This window comes from Abramis brama, assembly GCF_963993115.1.
Source record: "Abramis brama genome assembly, chromosome: 11".
NCBI lineage: Eukaryota > Metazoa > Chordata > Actinopteri > Cypriniformes > Leuciscidae > Abramis > Abramis brama.
In genome coordinates this window covers 17664246-17677880 of record NC_139973.1, presented here as the reverse complement: position 1 = coordinate 17677880, position 13635 = coordinate 17664246, and the positions used below count along the sequence as shown (strand labels likewise).

General features: G+C 37.0%; 1 protein-coding gene across 1 annotated transcript; it reads right to left on the bottom strand.

Annotated features, from left to right (window-relative positions):
• Positions 1-1731: 1731 nt before the first annotated feature.
• tomm70a (translocase of outer mitochondrial membrane 70 homolog A) lies at positions 1732-12516 on the bottom strand. The gene is made up of 12 exons (XM_084128439.1): positions 12228-12516; positions 8876-9049; positions 8663-8789; positions 7549-7658; positions 7283-7431; positions 5597-5804; positions 4360-4494; positions 3939-4046; positions 3605-3721; positions 3401-3498; positions 3192-3314; positions 1732-2952 (listed from the first exon to the last, which is right to left on the bottom strand). Exons 1-12 carry the CDS (start codon positions 12462-12464, stop codon positions 2799-2801), a joined length of 1740 nt encoding a protein of 579 aa, XP_083984565.1. The 5' UTR covers positions 12465-12516; the 3' UTR covers positions 1732-2798.
• Positions 12517-13635: the final 1119 nt, after the last annotated feature.

Here is a 13635-nt window from a genome sequence, read left to right as displayed (position 1 = left end):
TTTTGGGGTGGATATGAACATTTTTATTAGAGGGTAAAGTAACCTATTATATTAGACAAATGATTTTGATATAGCCGCTATATGTATTATTCCACTGAAATATTAATTATTTTATTTTTTCTTATACTACGTTTTAATTATTCAGGGAAATTCCACATAGCCTAGACAAAGGGTCAGCATCCAAGAAAATTATATCAATTTCTTCCAGGAGACCAAGGACTTCAGCACCTTGAAGAATATTATGTCCAAGGGGGTCTGTTTTCACACAATGTTTTGCCAAAAATAATCTTGAGAACTGATAGCCTATCATTTTGTTAATTTATCACCAAACCACTTGCTCAGAGCAAATTCTGATGACGATACCAAAAAGGGCCTCGCTCCTATTGACAGGAAGTGTCTCTAACTGAGCCAAGATTAAACAAAACGTCATTCTACAAAACTTATTTTAAAATGCATGATGTCTGATGAGCATGGGTCAAAGTCAACAAGAAGTAAAGACAAGACTTGAAAGTTTGACCAACTAGCAGTTAGATAAGAGGTTATCAGTCTTTAAACCTTTTAAACACAATATGTTTGTGCTTTTTTTATATACATACATACATATTTATATTATATAAAAAATGTTGTGTATAATTATGATCAGTTTAAGCCAAAACAGCTTATTTTCATCTGGGAATGTGCATTTAATTATTATGCAAATGTAACAAGCATTAAATCAAAATAGTTACAAATAACTAATCTAAAAAAACAAATTCAATTTGGATAAAAGCATCTCCTAAATTAATAAATAAATAAATGTATATCTGCATCGAAAAACGAAAGCAAGCTGGCTTTATGCATAATTGTGGACAACTTGATTCTTTATTTTAGGGTATCATACATTAATATTACACAAGTAAACTTTACCGACATCACATTTACCCCAACCCTCCCTCCTCCCTCTCTTTATGTATTTTTTATTTTTTACTTGAGGCATCTTTTTTTGCACAGCAACTTTCAACAGATTCAGCACAACAAATTCATTTTAAACCTTTAGGTTGTGCCAATTAGCTTGCATTAGTTTATTTTAAAACAATCGTTTTGAGATCTTCAAACATGCAGCAGAATGACTGGAATGACGTTCTACCAATATTGGTACCAATTAATAATCAGTAACCATTAATAATCGATCAGGCTGGAGAAAAGGAAAATAGGCAAACATGTAAACATTTACATATTAGGCAATGCTTAATGTGTACATGCATAGGCAATTTATCAAATCCTTTTCCCCCCCTAATAGCATAGGACAAGCCCTATAAAGACAGCAATGCCATTTTGTTGTTTTGATATTGAAATCATCTTCAAGCAGAAGATGGCTGAATGAATGCAGATAAGTGAAGAAATCATGGTTGCAATATTTCACTTTTTACTGCCTTTTATTAATAATGGTTAAACTGTGAATGTTTCATTTATATATATATATATATATATATATATAACATTTACAACTAGTTATTCTATAAAATTCTCCTCCGCAGACACAAATATACTACATGTATTTAAGGGCATGCCATACTTTAAAAGTACCTAAATATTCCAAGATTTTTACAAATCAATGCAAAATTTAAGCAAAAGACTAGGGAGGGGGAACTTAGTTGCTAAATGTAAGGTGTTTGTTTTTTCATTGATATTTTTCAAGAATGAGCCATTCTTCAAAAATACCTCTCAATGACATTTTTATTTCACAGTGGAATTAAACAAATGAAATCAGATATGTGCAGTTTTAAAGATAAAATGAGAGGAATGTAATTTTGGCGCTTCATAATGTATCTAGGTTCATTCTTGTTTTTGCCAAAAAATGCAACATTACATTTCTCACAGCTTTGTTTTAAACATTTAACATTTTAGTGCCTCAGTTTAATAAGATTGGAAAAGTGATTTCAGAGCAAACTTCTTATACAGGGCTAAGAGGGTTTTAAATTACTTTAGCTATATTATCTTATACATTAAATAATGTGTAATTTGCCTCTATTTTTGTGTCAGAATAATATTATCTTTAGGATGTACTTTAAAGAGAAATCTCATTGCTGCACAGAAAATATATATGTTAAAAAAAAAATTCAAAAATTCAAGATAAAAAACACAAAAATGAATAACTGTATGGCCAAATTTCAAACTTTTCCTTGATATACTCCCCATCTTGCAAACACAGTGTAATCACAGCAGTGACGCATCAGAACATACAGATTTAAAACAAACACATCTCAACTAAAATTTTAATCCTGCATTTCCCATACAACAAAGAACGCAAATAAGATTGCTAGGATGTGACAGTGAAAGGACAAAGCTTACGCACATTACAGTATCAAACCATGAATACATAACGCAGTCCTGCTGATGTTATACACTGATTTAACGTAGTGAATCTGGTGTTTTGGAGAGAAAAAAAAAGAAAAAATTACTAATTGGCAGGGGAGGCTGAACATGAACAAATGAGTGCTGTTTTTAAGTAATAATATAGCCATACTCAATGAGGGAGGATTTGAACTATGCCAGTGATCATTTTATCTTTAACAGAGCAGCCATCAGTCTTTTTCACGAGCTTGTTTTTGCATTCTCGTTTCCTTTTGCTGCTCCTCCACCTTCCAGTCCTCAAAATTGGTGTAAACACGTGACAGCAGAACATGTTCGGTCTTTCTTTTCATTGACAATGATCATCTTTATGATGAAGTAAAAAAAAAAAAAAAAAAAAAAAAAAATCAAACTTATGAGATGTGTACTCTGGCCCGGCAGTAGAGAGTGGAGAAAGGAAGCAAGAGTTATAACGTGGGAGGCTTGAGCCCGTACTTCTTGGCCACCTCCGTCTGGGCATAAGCAGCATCACAGAGGGAGTAAAGATGGGCCATCTCCATCTCTGACTTGGCCAGGTTGATGGCCTTGTTGAACATGTCTATAGCCTTGTCCAGATTGCCTCTGTGGGAAAAAAAAATTTAATATTTTTAAAGGGACTATAACAAGAAGGACTGAAAGTAGAATCGAGAATTGTAAAATTCCTCAGGTATCTGAAAAATCTGGTGTCATAACCTTATTTATTACAAGGTTACAACCCTGTAATAAGGCTGTATAGTCACATCAACTTTTACACAAACTTTTCAATATAATCAATGACCCACAAATTAGGGGGGCAATGTAACAATTTGGGCATCACAAACCTTTGGACTTCAATGGTTCCCATAGTTTCATAAGCAAAGTCGCATTTATTGTCAATTTCAATGGCTTTGCTAATGAGTTCAAGACCCATTTCCAAATCTTGTTTCCATTGAAGCTGCAACAGACTGTAAACAGAAACACAACTGATAAGTATTTTCTTTGTTAAACTTAGATTAACAGTCTTTAAATACAAAAAAAGGATAAAACTAACCCTTTGTGGACATATGTCGTGGCGTTGTCAGGTTCTAGTTCAATACATTTATCATACATTTCGTCAGCCTTACCAAACTGTTGCTGGTCAGTTAGTGCCTATCACAAAAGTAAAAAAAAAAGACAAAACATTATAGTTAAAGATATGAAGTAAACTCTGATCAAATACAATTTTATGGTTTTATGCCATCAAGATGAAAAGTACCTGTGCATACAAAGCATAGCCCTCAGCACACTTTGGAAACCTCCTAATGACATCCTCAAAGCCATCCATGGCTTTCTGAACCTGGGATGGGTTGTTTCCAGTGTATGCCTGTCGGTACTACGAGACAAAAAAAAGGCAATTAAGTTTATACCACTTTTACAGTAAAATAAAAAATTTCTCATATTAGATTGTTCTGGTTGAAAGTCAACAGCAGTACACAACACCCATAAAGTCATTTATCATGATACCATTCATCATCGCATTCAAATGTCACCACAAACAGTGCCAGAGCACAGGATTTAATGTGTAAACAGTACCCACTTCTGGTACTTACCAATGCAAAGCACTTCTGGGCCTGGGCGAGTGCAGAGTCTGGTCGAAGTTTTATACACTCATCAAAATCTCCCACAGCCTCCTCCACCTGGTCCAGCAGAATCTTCAACTGAGAAGTGAAAATATTCCCAAATTGGTTATCCATACATAAAGTTTGTTGCTGTTAATTGTTGGGGAATGTTGCTAATTGTTGTTCCTAACACAGTTGTAAGGGAATGTTGCAGAAAAAAGAAAAGAAAATTGTACACAAGAACTTAAGTCAATGAAATTCCATTTAAGCCTAAGAGAACCCACGTCACACCCCTCATCTCGCTCCACTGGTTCCCAGTTGGGACCAGAATCAAGTTTAAAGTTCTAACGCTGGCTACCACTAGAACAGCACTTTAGGTGAAAATTCCAACATGTATGTGACGTTGTCATACCTGTCCCCTGTGATGGTAGACATCAGCATTACGGGGGTCAATTTCTGCAGCCATGTTGAAATCCTGCGTGGAGTGCTGGGGCTGCTGCTGCTGCATGTACATGCTTCCACGTTTAATGAGCGCATTAGCACGCAACTGAAACACATCACAAAGATGCATTAACACTAATAGGATCAAGAAGAGAGACAAGCAGGGCGAGAGCTGTGGGAACAGAGCGAGGCTGGTGGCGCAAGTGATAATGAGCGTCACCTGCGCCCCGCGGAGGAGCTCCTGAATGATAAAAGGAGGAGTGAAGACAGTGAAGGACGAGAGAGGACCAGGCCTGATCTTTACGTTGTTTTGATTAAGTTTGTACGGCAGTCGTCCGTGGGGGGTTGCCGCTTTACTTTCGTTTCGACTCAAAAACTTTGAGCAACTGGCAAATAACAGTTTCAAAGCCAACTTTAACTCGTATTTGGGCTTTGAACCCTAGCTAACATGCTAATAGTGTCCAGCAGATGGCGCTGCAAGCTCGTGCAGCGCTGTTAGAAGCATAGACCTGCACTCCCATGGGACTACCACGGGACCCAACATAACAGAGTCGTTAACAGGGCGCGTTAAGATACTCGTGTGTGTGAGGGTTGCGGGAGAATAAAACGATTTGCGGGACCCCGGCAAAATAGAAATATCTATAATTAAAACCTCTAAAAACTAATAAATTGTTATTCATCCGTTTTACAAAAGCAACAAGAACAACTAAAACAAAATGGAAACGATTTACAGGCCAGAGTTTCTATTTATAACATATTTGCAGCATTGAACAATGTAGACAATCACAGACATACGTGTTGATTTCTTGACTTTATGTTCAGCACTGAATTCAGCATGCTGTCAGCTTCATTGATAATAACAGAGATTTGTGAGATCGCAATGAACTGAGATGTCAGCTTTTTAGAAATTATTAAGGGAGCGCACTTTAAGCGCATTCTGTCATGCCAAACCATGCACGCAGTAGCCTGCTTGCTTTTATGTTAAATTAACAGTGGTTTGTGAATGTTAATGCTTTAAAAACAAATCATTTATCAGGAGCATTTATGCTGATGTGTAGGTTGTGGCGACATGTAGGCTAACTTGAAAGTATTTCATGAAAATTTCAAAAATCTATTTATACTTTTTTGCGGACGGGAGTCTGTTTTTCACAGATTTACACAATTTGTGAGTCATACAGAAAAATCACATCCTTGCTATAATCTGTTACCTTGACACTGGCGTTCTCCATGTTAATGACACGGTCCAGGTCAGGCTGTGCAGCTGTAGCGTTGCCAATCAGCAGGTAGAAGGTGGCTCTCAGCAGAAGAGCTTCAGCTGTGTACCTGCCTCCAGACTCAATCTCCTTTGTGCACTCACTGATGATCTTATCGTAGTTCTCCTCCTCCATATACTGCTTAGCCTTTAGGTAGCCTGAGCTGAGGAAACATTTCTTTTTTAATTTAGGAAATGATTTTGATTCAAATGTGGAACAACTAAAAAAAAAAACTATTATACATCAGCAGTACAGCAGCATTTTTTTTTAATTTTTTTTATTATAGAAATAGAAAGTTTATACTGAGTAAAGTGAATGACAGTGACTTATACTTAGTTGTGACTGTATAATAATAATGTAACAATAAGACACTCTAAACATTTAGGGTTTAAAAGCAACAAAAGGAAACACTGTAAGGCTGCACGATTCTTGCTAAAATATGAATCACGATTTTTCTCCATGGGAATTGAGATCACGATTCTCATTTTTTCAACCAAAATTTATTGCAATCAAGTACAAAAACAACAACAACAAAAAACAAAGGACATTCAGTATAATAAGCTTTATGTTGTTGAACATAAGAGAACATTAACACATACAATAATAAAAATAACTAAATAGAACCTGTGCTTTTTGCTCCAATTGCAGAGTAATGTACATAGTACTTACATCTACTGTGTTTACGGGAATACTCGACTTGGCATTTTGAAATATCTCTCTGTTTGTTTGGCCGGTTAGGCGCGCAACCGGAGACAAAGACTGCTTGTCCGTGTTGCGCTCGGAGCGCGCGCACAGCATCTTGTCAGTATAATTCAGTTCTCTTCCGCGACTTATCGCGCTTTTAATATTTCATTTCAATATAAAGCACATTCTGCTCTTTTCTTTCTCTTTCATTCATGATTTGTTATTAGTAACTTTAAACAGAATCATCAACTGAAGTCTGCGCAGATTATCAAAAATAGGCTACGACACATTTATAGGACATAAAATTGTCTCTGCAGCAAAAGTGAAAGTAAAAGCACAGCAAAGCACCCTTTTAATAAAAGGACATATTAAAGTTTATATAGCCTACTTTTACATTTTTGCTGCTGTTCTATTGGCTTGACTCCCAGTGCAGGCGCTGTTAGGCTACAATTTACCACAGAAGCGTAAGCGGTTAGTTGATTGCTGTGGTGACTCGTAACTCTCGCGAACAGCACTGAACACGCACTTTTGCCGGTACAACTTGAATATTATTATTATTATCATACACTTTTCATTAACTTCGGTAGTACAACAAGGGAATTGTAATTGGCTGCTTTTTCTGTAGAGAGAGCCGATCTCTGTTGATGTGTCTTAATTTTTTTATCGTTTGTTGGACCATGCGAGCCACATGATTTTTGTCAAAGAGCCAGGTATGTTATATTTTGTTATTGTGTGAGTGTGACCAATAACGCGTGAATGCAGCATGATCTGAATGCAGGGAAATACACGGAAGTGAATCGCCATCATTAAGAAATGAGATTGCATTCATGTTTGAATCGAGATCGTGATTTTTTTTCGATTAATCGTGCAGCCCTAAAACACTGTCAACAAAAGCACAAACAGTGAATGTACAAATCTCAGTGTGTATTGGCAAAATATAACACCCTCAGCTCTCACCTTCCTGTGACCTCTGAAGCCTCACCCTCTTTGTCTTTATCCTCATCCTTCTTTTCGCCTTTCTGTAGGGGCTGTGAAATGATGTCATCAGTAAAGGAGCTGAAGTAGGACTTGATAAACTGAGGAGATGGCATAAGAGGCTCCCGGTTCTGAGAAAAGCAAACATGACAGAACAAAAAAATAAATAAAAATAAGGGAAATTCTATAAATATGTATTACAGTTTACATTTAAGTCTGAGATCTGTATCTTTCCATCACATTCCCACCTTGTATTTCTCTTTGGCCTTTTCTTTTCCCAGCTGTTTCAGCACCTTGTCTGCGAGTAGCATACTCTGCTGGTTCTGGAAAACCTCCAGAATACATACTGCTGTCACATCTACAAAAAGTAGAAACATATTTGTGACTGAAACACATGTTATGCCAGAGAATAGAATGTAGTCAATGACTACGTTGACATGTGCACCAATAATGTGATTATTTCTAAAAACATCAGAGTAAGGTCTTAATCGCAGTAAGACGTTTACATGACAGGAGCAGAACTCTTCACTGCAATTTCTATTTTTCTGATTATTCGCAAATAAGTATGGTTATACCACACTCATACAGGCATACAGTATGCATGTTACCAGCCACACAATTTAATGTGAATATAGTTACTACAATTACAGACTTAATCGCATTAGTTTGATCGAAGCATTGCGTTCTAATCGCATATTGCCAAACTGCTATTATAATCGCATTATGAAGGTGCATGTAAATGGAAGGAAGTTCATTTTGGATTAAAACAATTGATGTAATTAATGACAACTTGATTTAATGGCCAATATCAGTGATTGTGAGAACAGGTTGTTTAGAAACATAAGGTGCTTAAAAACAACCTAAAAATATAAAATATATGACTTTAAAGGTGGGGTATGTGATTCTCTTTTTTGTCCATTTTTTCAAAATCACTTGAAATCCTATTCCTAACCCACTTACAGCCACTGAGTTAGCAGCACTGAAATGAAAATTAAGCAATTTAATCATCTGTGGAACGGGCAGGACTCGAAAAACTCCAGCCAATCATTGCCAAGACCACCTAGAATCATTGGACAGTAAGTTCGTCAATCAAACGGTCGTACCATACCCCCCTCCCCCCATACCCCTCGCGTGCGTGACCGCGAGAGACAGAGAGAGAGTAATGGGTGGAGTCAGGGCCAGCGTTGGAGGAAAGAAGGTAGGACCATTTGAGTTGTGTATTTTCAAAATCTGCCGGCCGTTTTGCAAATCCCATACCCTACCTTTAAAATTAAAATCTTCCACCCAAAGCAAAAATTCTAGCAAAATTCAAAACAAACACAACAGAAACACAATTAAAATCAAACCAGAAATAACGCTAACCTTCTAGGCATTCCCTCTTATTATCCAGTTTTTCCAGTGCTTTGGCACGCCTAAAAAGGGCTTTTACATAGCAAGGATTCAGCTCGACTGCCTGAGAGCAATCCTGTATCACTTCTGTCCATTTCATCTGAAACACAAAAACGAACAAAAAGCAATCGTTCAGAAATGTAACACTTTGTGATGATGCTACAAATGATGATCTGACAGACAAACCTGTTGCTCGAAGGCTGCAGCTCTATTCTGGTAGAAGGTGGACAGATCTGATTTCTGTTCTTTGGGACATAGGCTGATGGCTTCTGTGTAGCATTGGATGGCCTGCTCATATTTGCCAGCCTTGAAATATTTGTTGCCCTTATTCTTGGCAGACTGTGCTCTGTCAAGGGGACTCTGGATGGGCAGACAATTATTTTAAATAAAACTATTAAGATTGCATGATGAATAGAACATATGATAAGAACAAAGTTGCATGATCTATATTGATCTGCTCTAGTGGTAGTGAAATACATTGTGAAAAAGCTTTTTCATTTAATCCAGAACCGAAATTAATTAAGAGCACTTTTCAATTGACATACATAGTAACTTCCAACACAAATGTATGCCACTGGCATTAGAAAATATGAAAATTGTATATGCTGGTTAAACAAAAAGATGCAATTCAATTTTTCAGAAGGCATGCTACATACAAGAAGTTCTCAAATCTGACATGATGACATCAGCAAACAGACCAACATATAAAAATTAACTTAATTGTGTTTGCCAAGTTCTGTGTCATAAGCTCAGTCAATGATAAAGACGCCACTGAGATTAGCAGGTATTGCAACAGTCAGCTTTACATGGTAATTCTGTGTGCATCTAAATCATGTCTTTTCCTAATCTACAAATGAAAGCACTAACTCTTTTTTTCCATGTTGATGTTCCTGTAGTTCCTATATAGGCCTAAATGAAAATGAAACCTTACAACCATTTCACCTTAACCCTCCACATATCACATGTCTACATATAACCCTCCAAAAATTGCATAAAAATCCAAATCTCTGGATAAGACTCCTCCCCCTGTCTAGCCCTGGACAAATCCCCCACTCCATGTCTGTCTGTCTGTCTGTCTGTCTAATCCCCAGATCTTACAAACAGAGAGGTGAGCTTCCTATTCAGAATGAAGTCTTAATTATATCATAAATAGTACAAAATGAGTAGCCTACATGCATTCCCAGATTGCAAAGTATATGTTGATGGAAGAACAACATGATAGTATGTGCTGTGGGTTGAATATTTTTTTACGTAAAGCAACTATTAAATATTTATTATTATATAATATTATATTTAAATAGCTCTAAGTTTTCACAAGTTCCTAAACATTCTAACAGCAAAGCGTCCAGCCAAAACGTCCTTAAACTATAGAAAAATGAACTAACATATACTGAAAAAGCCCTGCATCTATTAATCTGAGAGTATAATAAATAGAGGTCTCTGAATTTCATGTATTATGATACCCAGTTAATTTTGCTACATTTATAGGGATGAGGGATGGAAGGTGGAGGCACATGCTCTACTTACTTGATCTTGTTTGTCAGAGCAAGCCTGTAATAGATTAAATGGGTCCTATTATGTTTTTTCAACTTTGGTTAGTGTGTAATGCTGCAGTTTGAGAGAAAAGATCTGCACAAGGTTACAAAGTAGTTCAAAGTCCACTCCAAAGGGAGATCTTCTCTTTTTTACAGAAAAGACTTTAAGAACTACAACAAACGGCTAGTTGGGACAACTTCTTCCAGATCTTGTTAAGTCACAATGTCACTCATTTAAAGGGTTAGTTCACCCAAAAATGAAAATTATGTCATTAATGACTCACCCTCATGTTGTTCCAAGCCCGTAAGACCTCCGTTCATCTTCGGAACACAGTTTAAGATATTTTAGATTTAGTCCGAGAGCTTTCTGTTCCTCCATTGAAAGTCAATGGACGGCATACTGTTCACGTCCAGAAAGGCAATACAGACATCATCAAAGTAGTCCATGTGACATCAGTGGCTCGATCTTAAGTTTATCAAGCGACGAGAATACTTTTTGTGCGCAAAAAGTAAACAAAAATAACGACTTTATTCCACTATTCATTTCCTTCTCTCTGGTCGCGAGCTATTTCACGTAGTGTAACTGCGTAGCGCGTCTGTGTTGTACGTCACACGCATCACACATGACCAGCGTCGGCCAATAGTGCGCCTACGTAAACTGTGTTCCGAAGATGAACGGAGGTCTTACGGGCTTGGAACAACATGAGGGTGAGTGATTAATGACATAATTTTCATTTTTGGGTGAACTAACCCTTTAAATAAACCTACAAACATTAGCAAAAAGGGGTGTGGCATTTCCGGAACACGCTATGGTGCCAATCACAACACACAGGGCCATCTAACCAATCAGAGCTCATTTCGTATTTCTGAAGGAGGGGCTTTATCGAAACAGAAACTAAACAGAGCATTTGAGACAGATTGGGAAGAGAGGTGCTGCAATAATGTAAAATATGAGAAAAATAATGTGATTTTTTAACAATCTGGCAAGAAAACCTATTCTAGTACACCCCAAAAATAAAATCTAGACTTCGTAAAATGGCATAATAGGACCCCTATAAATGCAGCTGCTGTATCACAGTTCGTGTAGTATTATATATAACTCTTACCATGCACATAAATATAACATATATGTTCCATAGCTGTTACTTGAGCAATTTCCACTGGCCCAGTCATATTCAATATTGCTAAATGCATACATTTTTGTGTGTAATTCATGCATGTGTCATTAGAGGTAACCCAGGGTTCCCACAATTTTGACTAATGACTTTCCATGACCTTTCCAGTCATTCGAGATTACTGGATAAGAATTTTTAATCACACTGATATGCAGTATGATTAAACACTAGTTTGACAAAAAAATAATCGAGTCAAACAGTCCACTCACAAATCAAACACCATTATGTTTTTTTCTTCTTGCGAACAGAGATGGACTCCAGAGCTCGACCCTGACCATGTAACTGAACGAATACTATACCTTATAATCTAAGCATGCACAGGTCCGTGTTCGACAACATTTTGACGTTTTAAATGTTGTTAAACTTTAGGCGACGCTGTCAACACAAAGTGCAATAAAAAGTAACAGATAAAAGACTAGTTATCATATCAAGGAAACTGTCACATGTGGCTTGCCTCAGTCTGACCATCTCCCCGCCCTCGTATACAGCACACACCACCAGAATTTAATATAAAACCGCGACCTTTAGGCGTATGATCAATATATATTCTGCATCAGGGTTATCAAACCAAGGGCATTTGACTACCCTAGTAGCCAGACTGAACAGATTTTGATCACAGATGTTGTTTAGGAGCTCACGTTTGGAAGCTAGCTGGCTATTGCACATTCGCTAAGACGGGCTAGTTTGTCAAGCGGGTGTCCTTGACAGGGAGTGCAGTAATGTTAGGGTGTCAAGAAAATATATACAGGCAAAATGACAGGTCCACATATATAAATGTTGTCTAATAAGAGAAAAAGAACTGTTAGGCTTTAGAATTGGGGACATTACCATGTTCTCCAGCTCTGGGTTAGTCGCTCCGTGCTGGCCCTGGACAGGGCTAGCGCTTCCTTCGGGAGTTTTCCTCTCTCCATTCTTTTTCCCTTGCTTTCCCTTGCTGCGACTTCGGTTCCACAGGTAAACAGCCCCGACGCCTAGGACGATCGGTGTCCCTACTAGGAGTGCCAGCTGCCAGCGGGGGAGCCCACTCCCGGACTGAGGCTCTACGGGCTTCGACGCAGCCATCATCCACGCAGCAGCACTCAGCTAACGCGCAAACTCACACACTCACTTCCTTTACAGAACCTACTTGGGAGGTCACCGCTGAGCAGGTGGTATCATGGGATACTGGAGGACTGTACAGATTGTTATCCCCAATGATCTTCTTTTTTTCTTTTCTTTTTTTTTTTCAACAAAGAACACAGGGGATACATGTATCACACAAAAAAATAGGATAAGAAACCCAAGGTAAAGAAAGGCAGTAAAGTACAAACAGTAAGAGATAGTCTACTTTAAAAAAAATAATAATAATTACTCATTCACAAAACATTTAAATCAATAGAAACTAAACATTTAATAAATTAATACAAATAAATAGAAATAAATAACATGAGAAGAAATAATTTAAAAAGTGTCATCTTCAGGAAATCATGAGGTTACTTATAATGAAACCATAATTTCTTTGAGCAACAGAGCAGTTTTAGCGGCTTTCTTGTTAGCTGATAAACAAAGAGAGTCATAGAATAACTTTAAATCAATACAAAAAAAGCCTAAAATTGGGCTTAGAATCAGTGACTTTACATTTATGAAGATGAAACTCGCCACATAAAGTTAGCAGGTTTAATCTGTCATCCATCTCCTTTGACCCGGGGTCCCAAATCAAAAACAGCACATTCATAATCTCAAAAGGAAAACGTTTGTAATAAGCAGAGAAAATAAGCCAGGCTACTTCTTTCCGAAACTCCTTTACATAATCACATTAAAAAACAAAACAAATGTGGTATTGTTTCAAGATTAGAGTTACAGAATGTGCACTGTGAATAGATGTCTAACTTAAACTTAGAAAGAAGAGAGTTACATGGATAGTAATTATGTAGAATTTTAAAGTGAAGCTCTTTCCACTTGTTAGGTAACAGAAACTTATTAATGCCAGTCCATATATTAATAGTAGAAAGAGAAGGATCATTTAATTTCCATTTGAAAAAAGTTTTGGGATGACAGCTGATTTTCCTAATAAGAAATCTTCTAATCCAAAAAAAATTACATTTAACATTGGAAAGCTCCAATCCTCCAATGGACGCAATGATCTTCTTCTTAATGCCTGTATTTTCTGTCAAGTTGACATAGACAACTATTTAGTTCAATTAGACACGTACAGTGCAAAAAATACAAGACAAATACACGTCATTGTAATACAGCT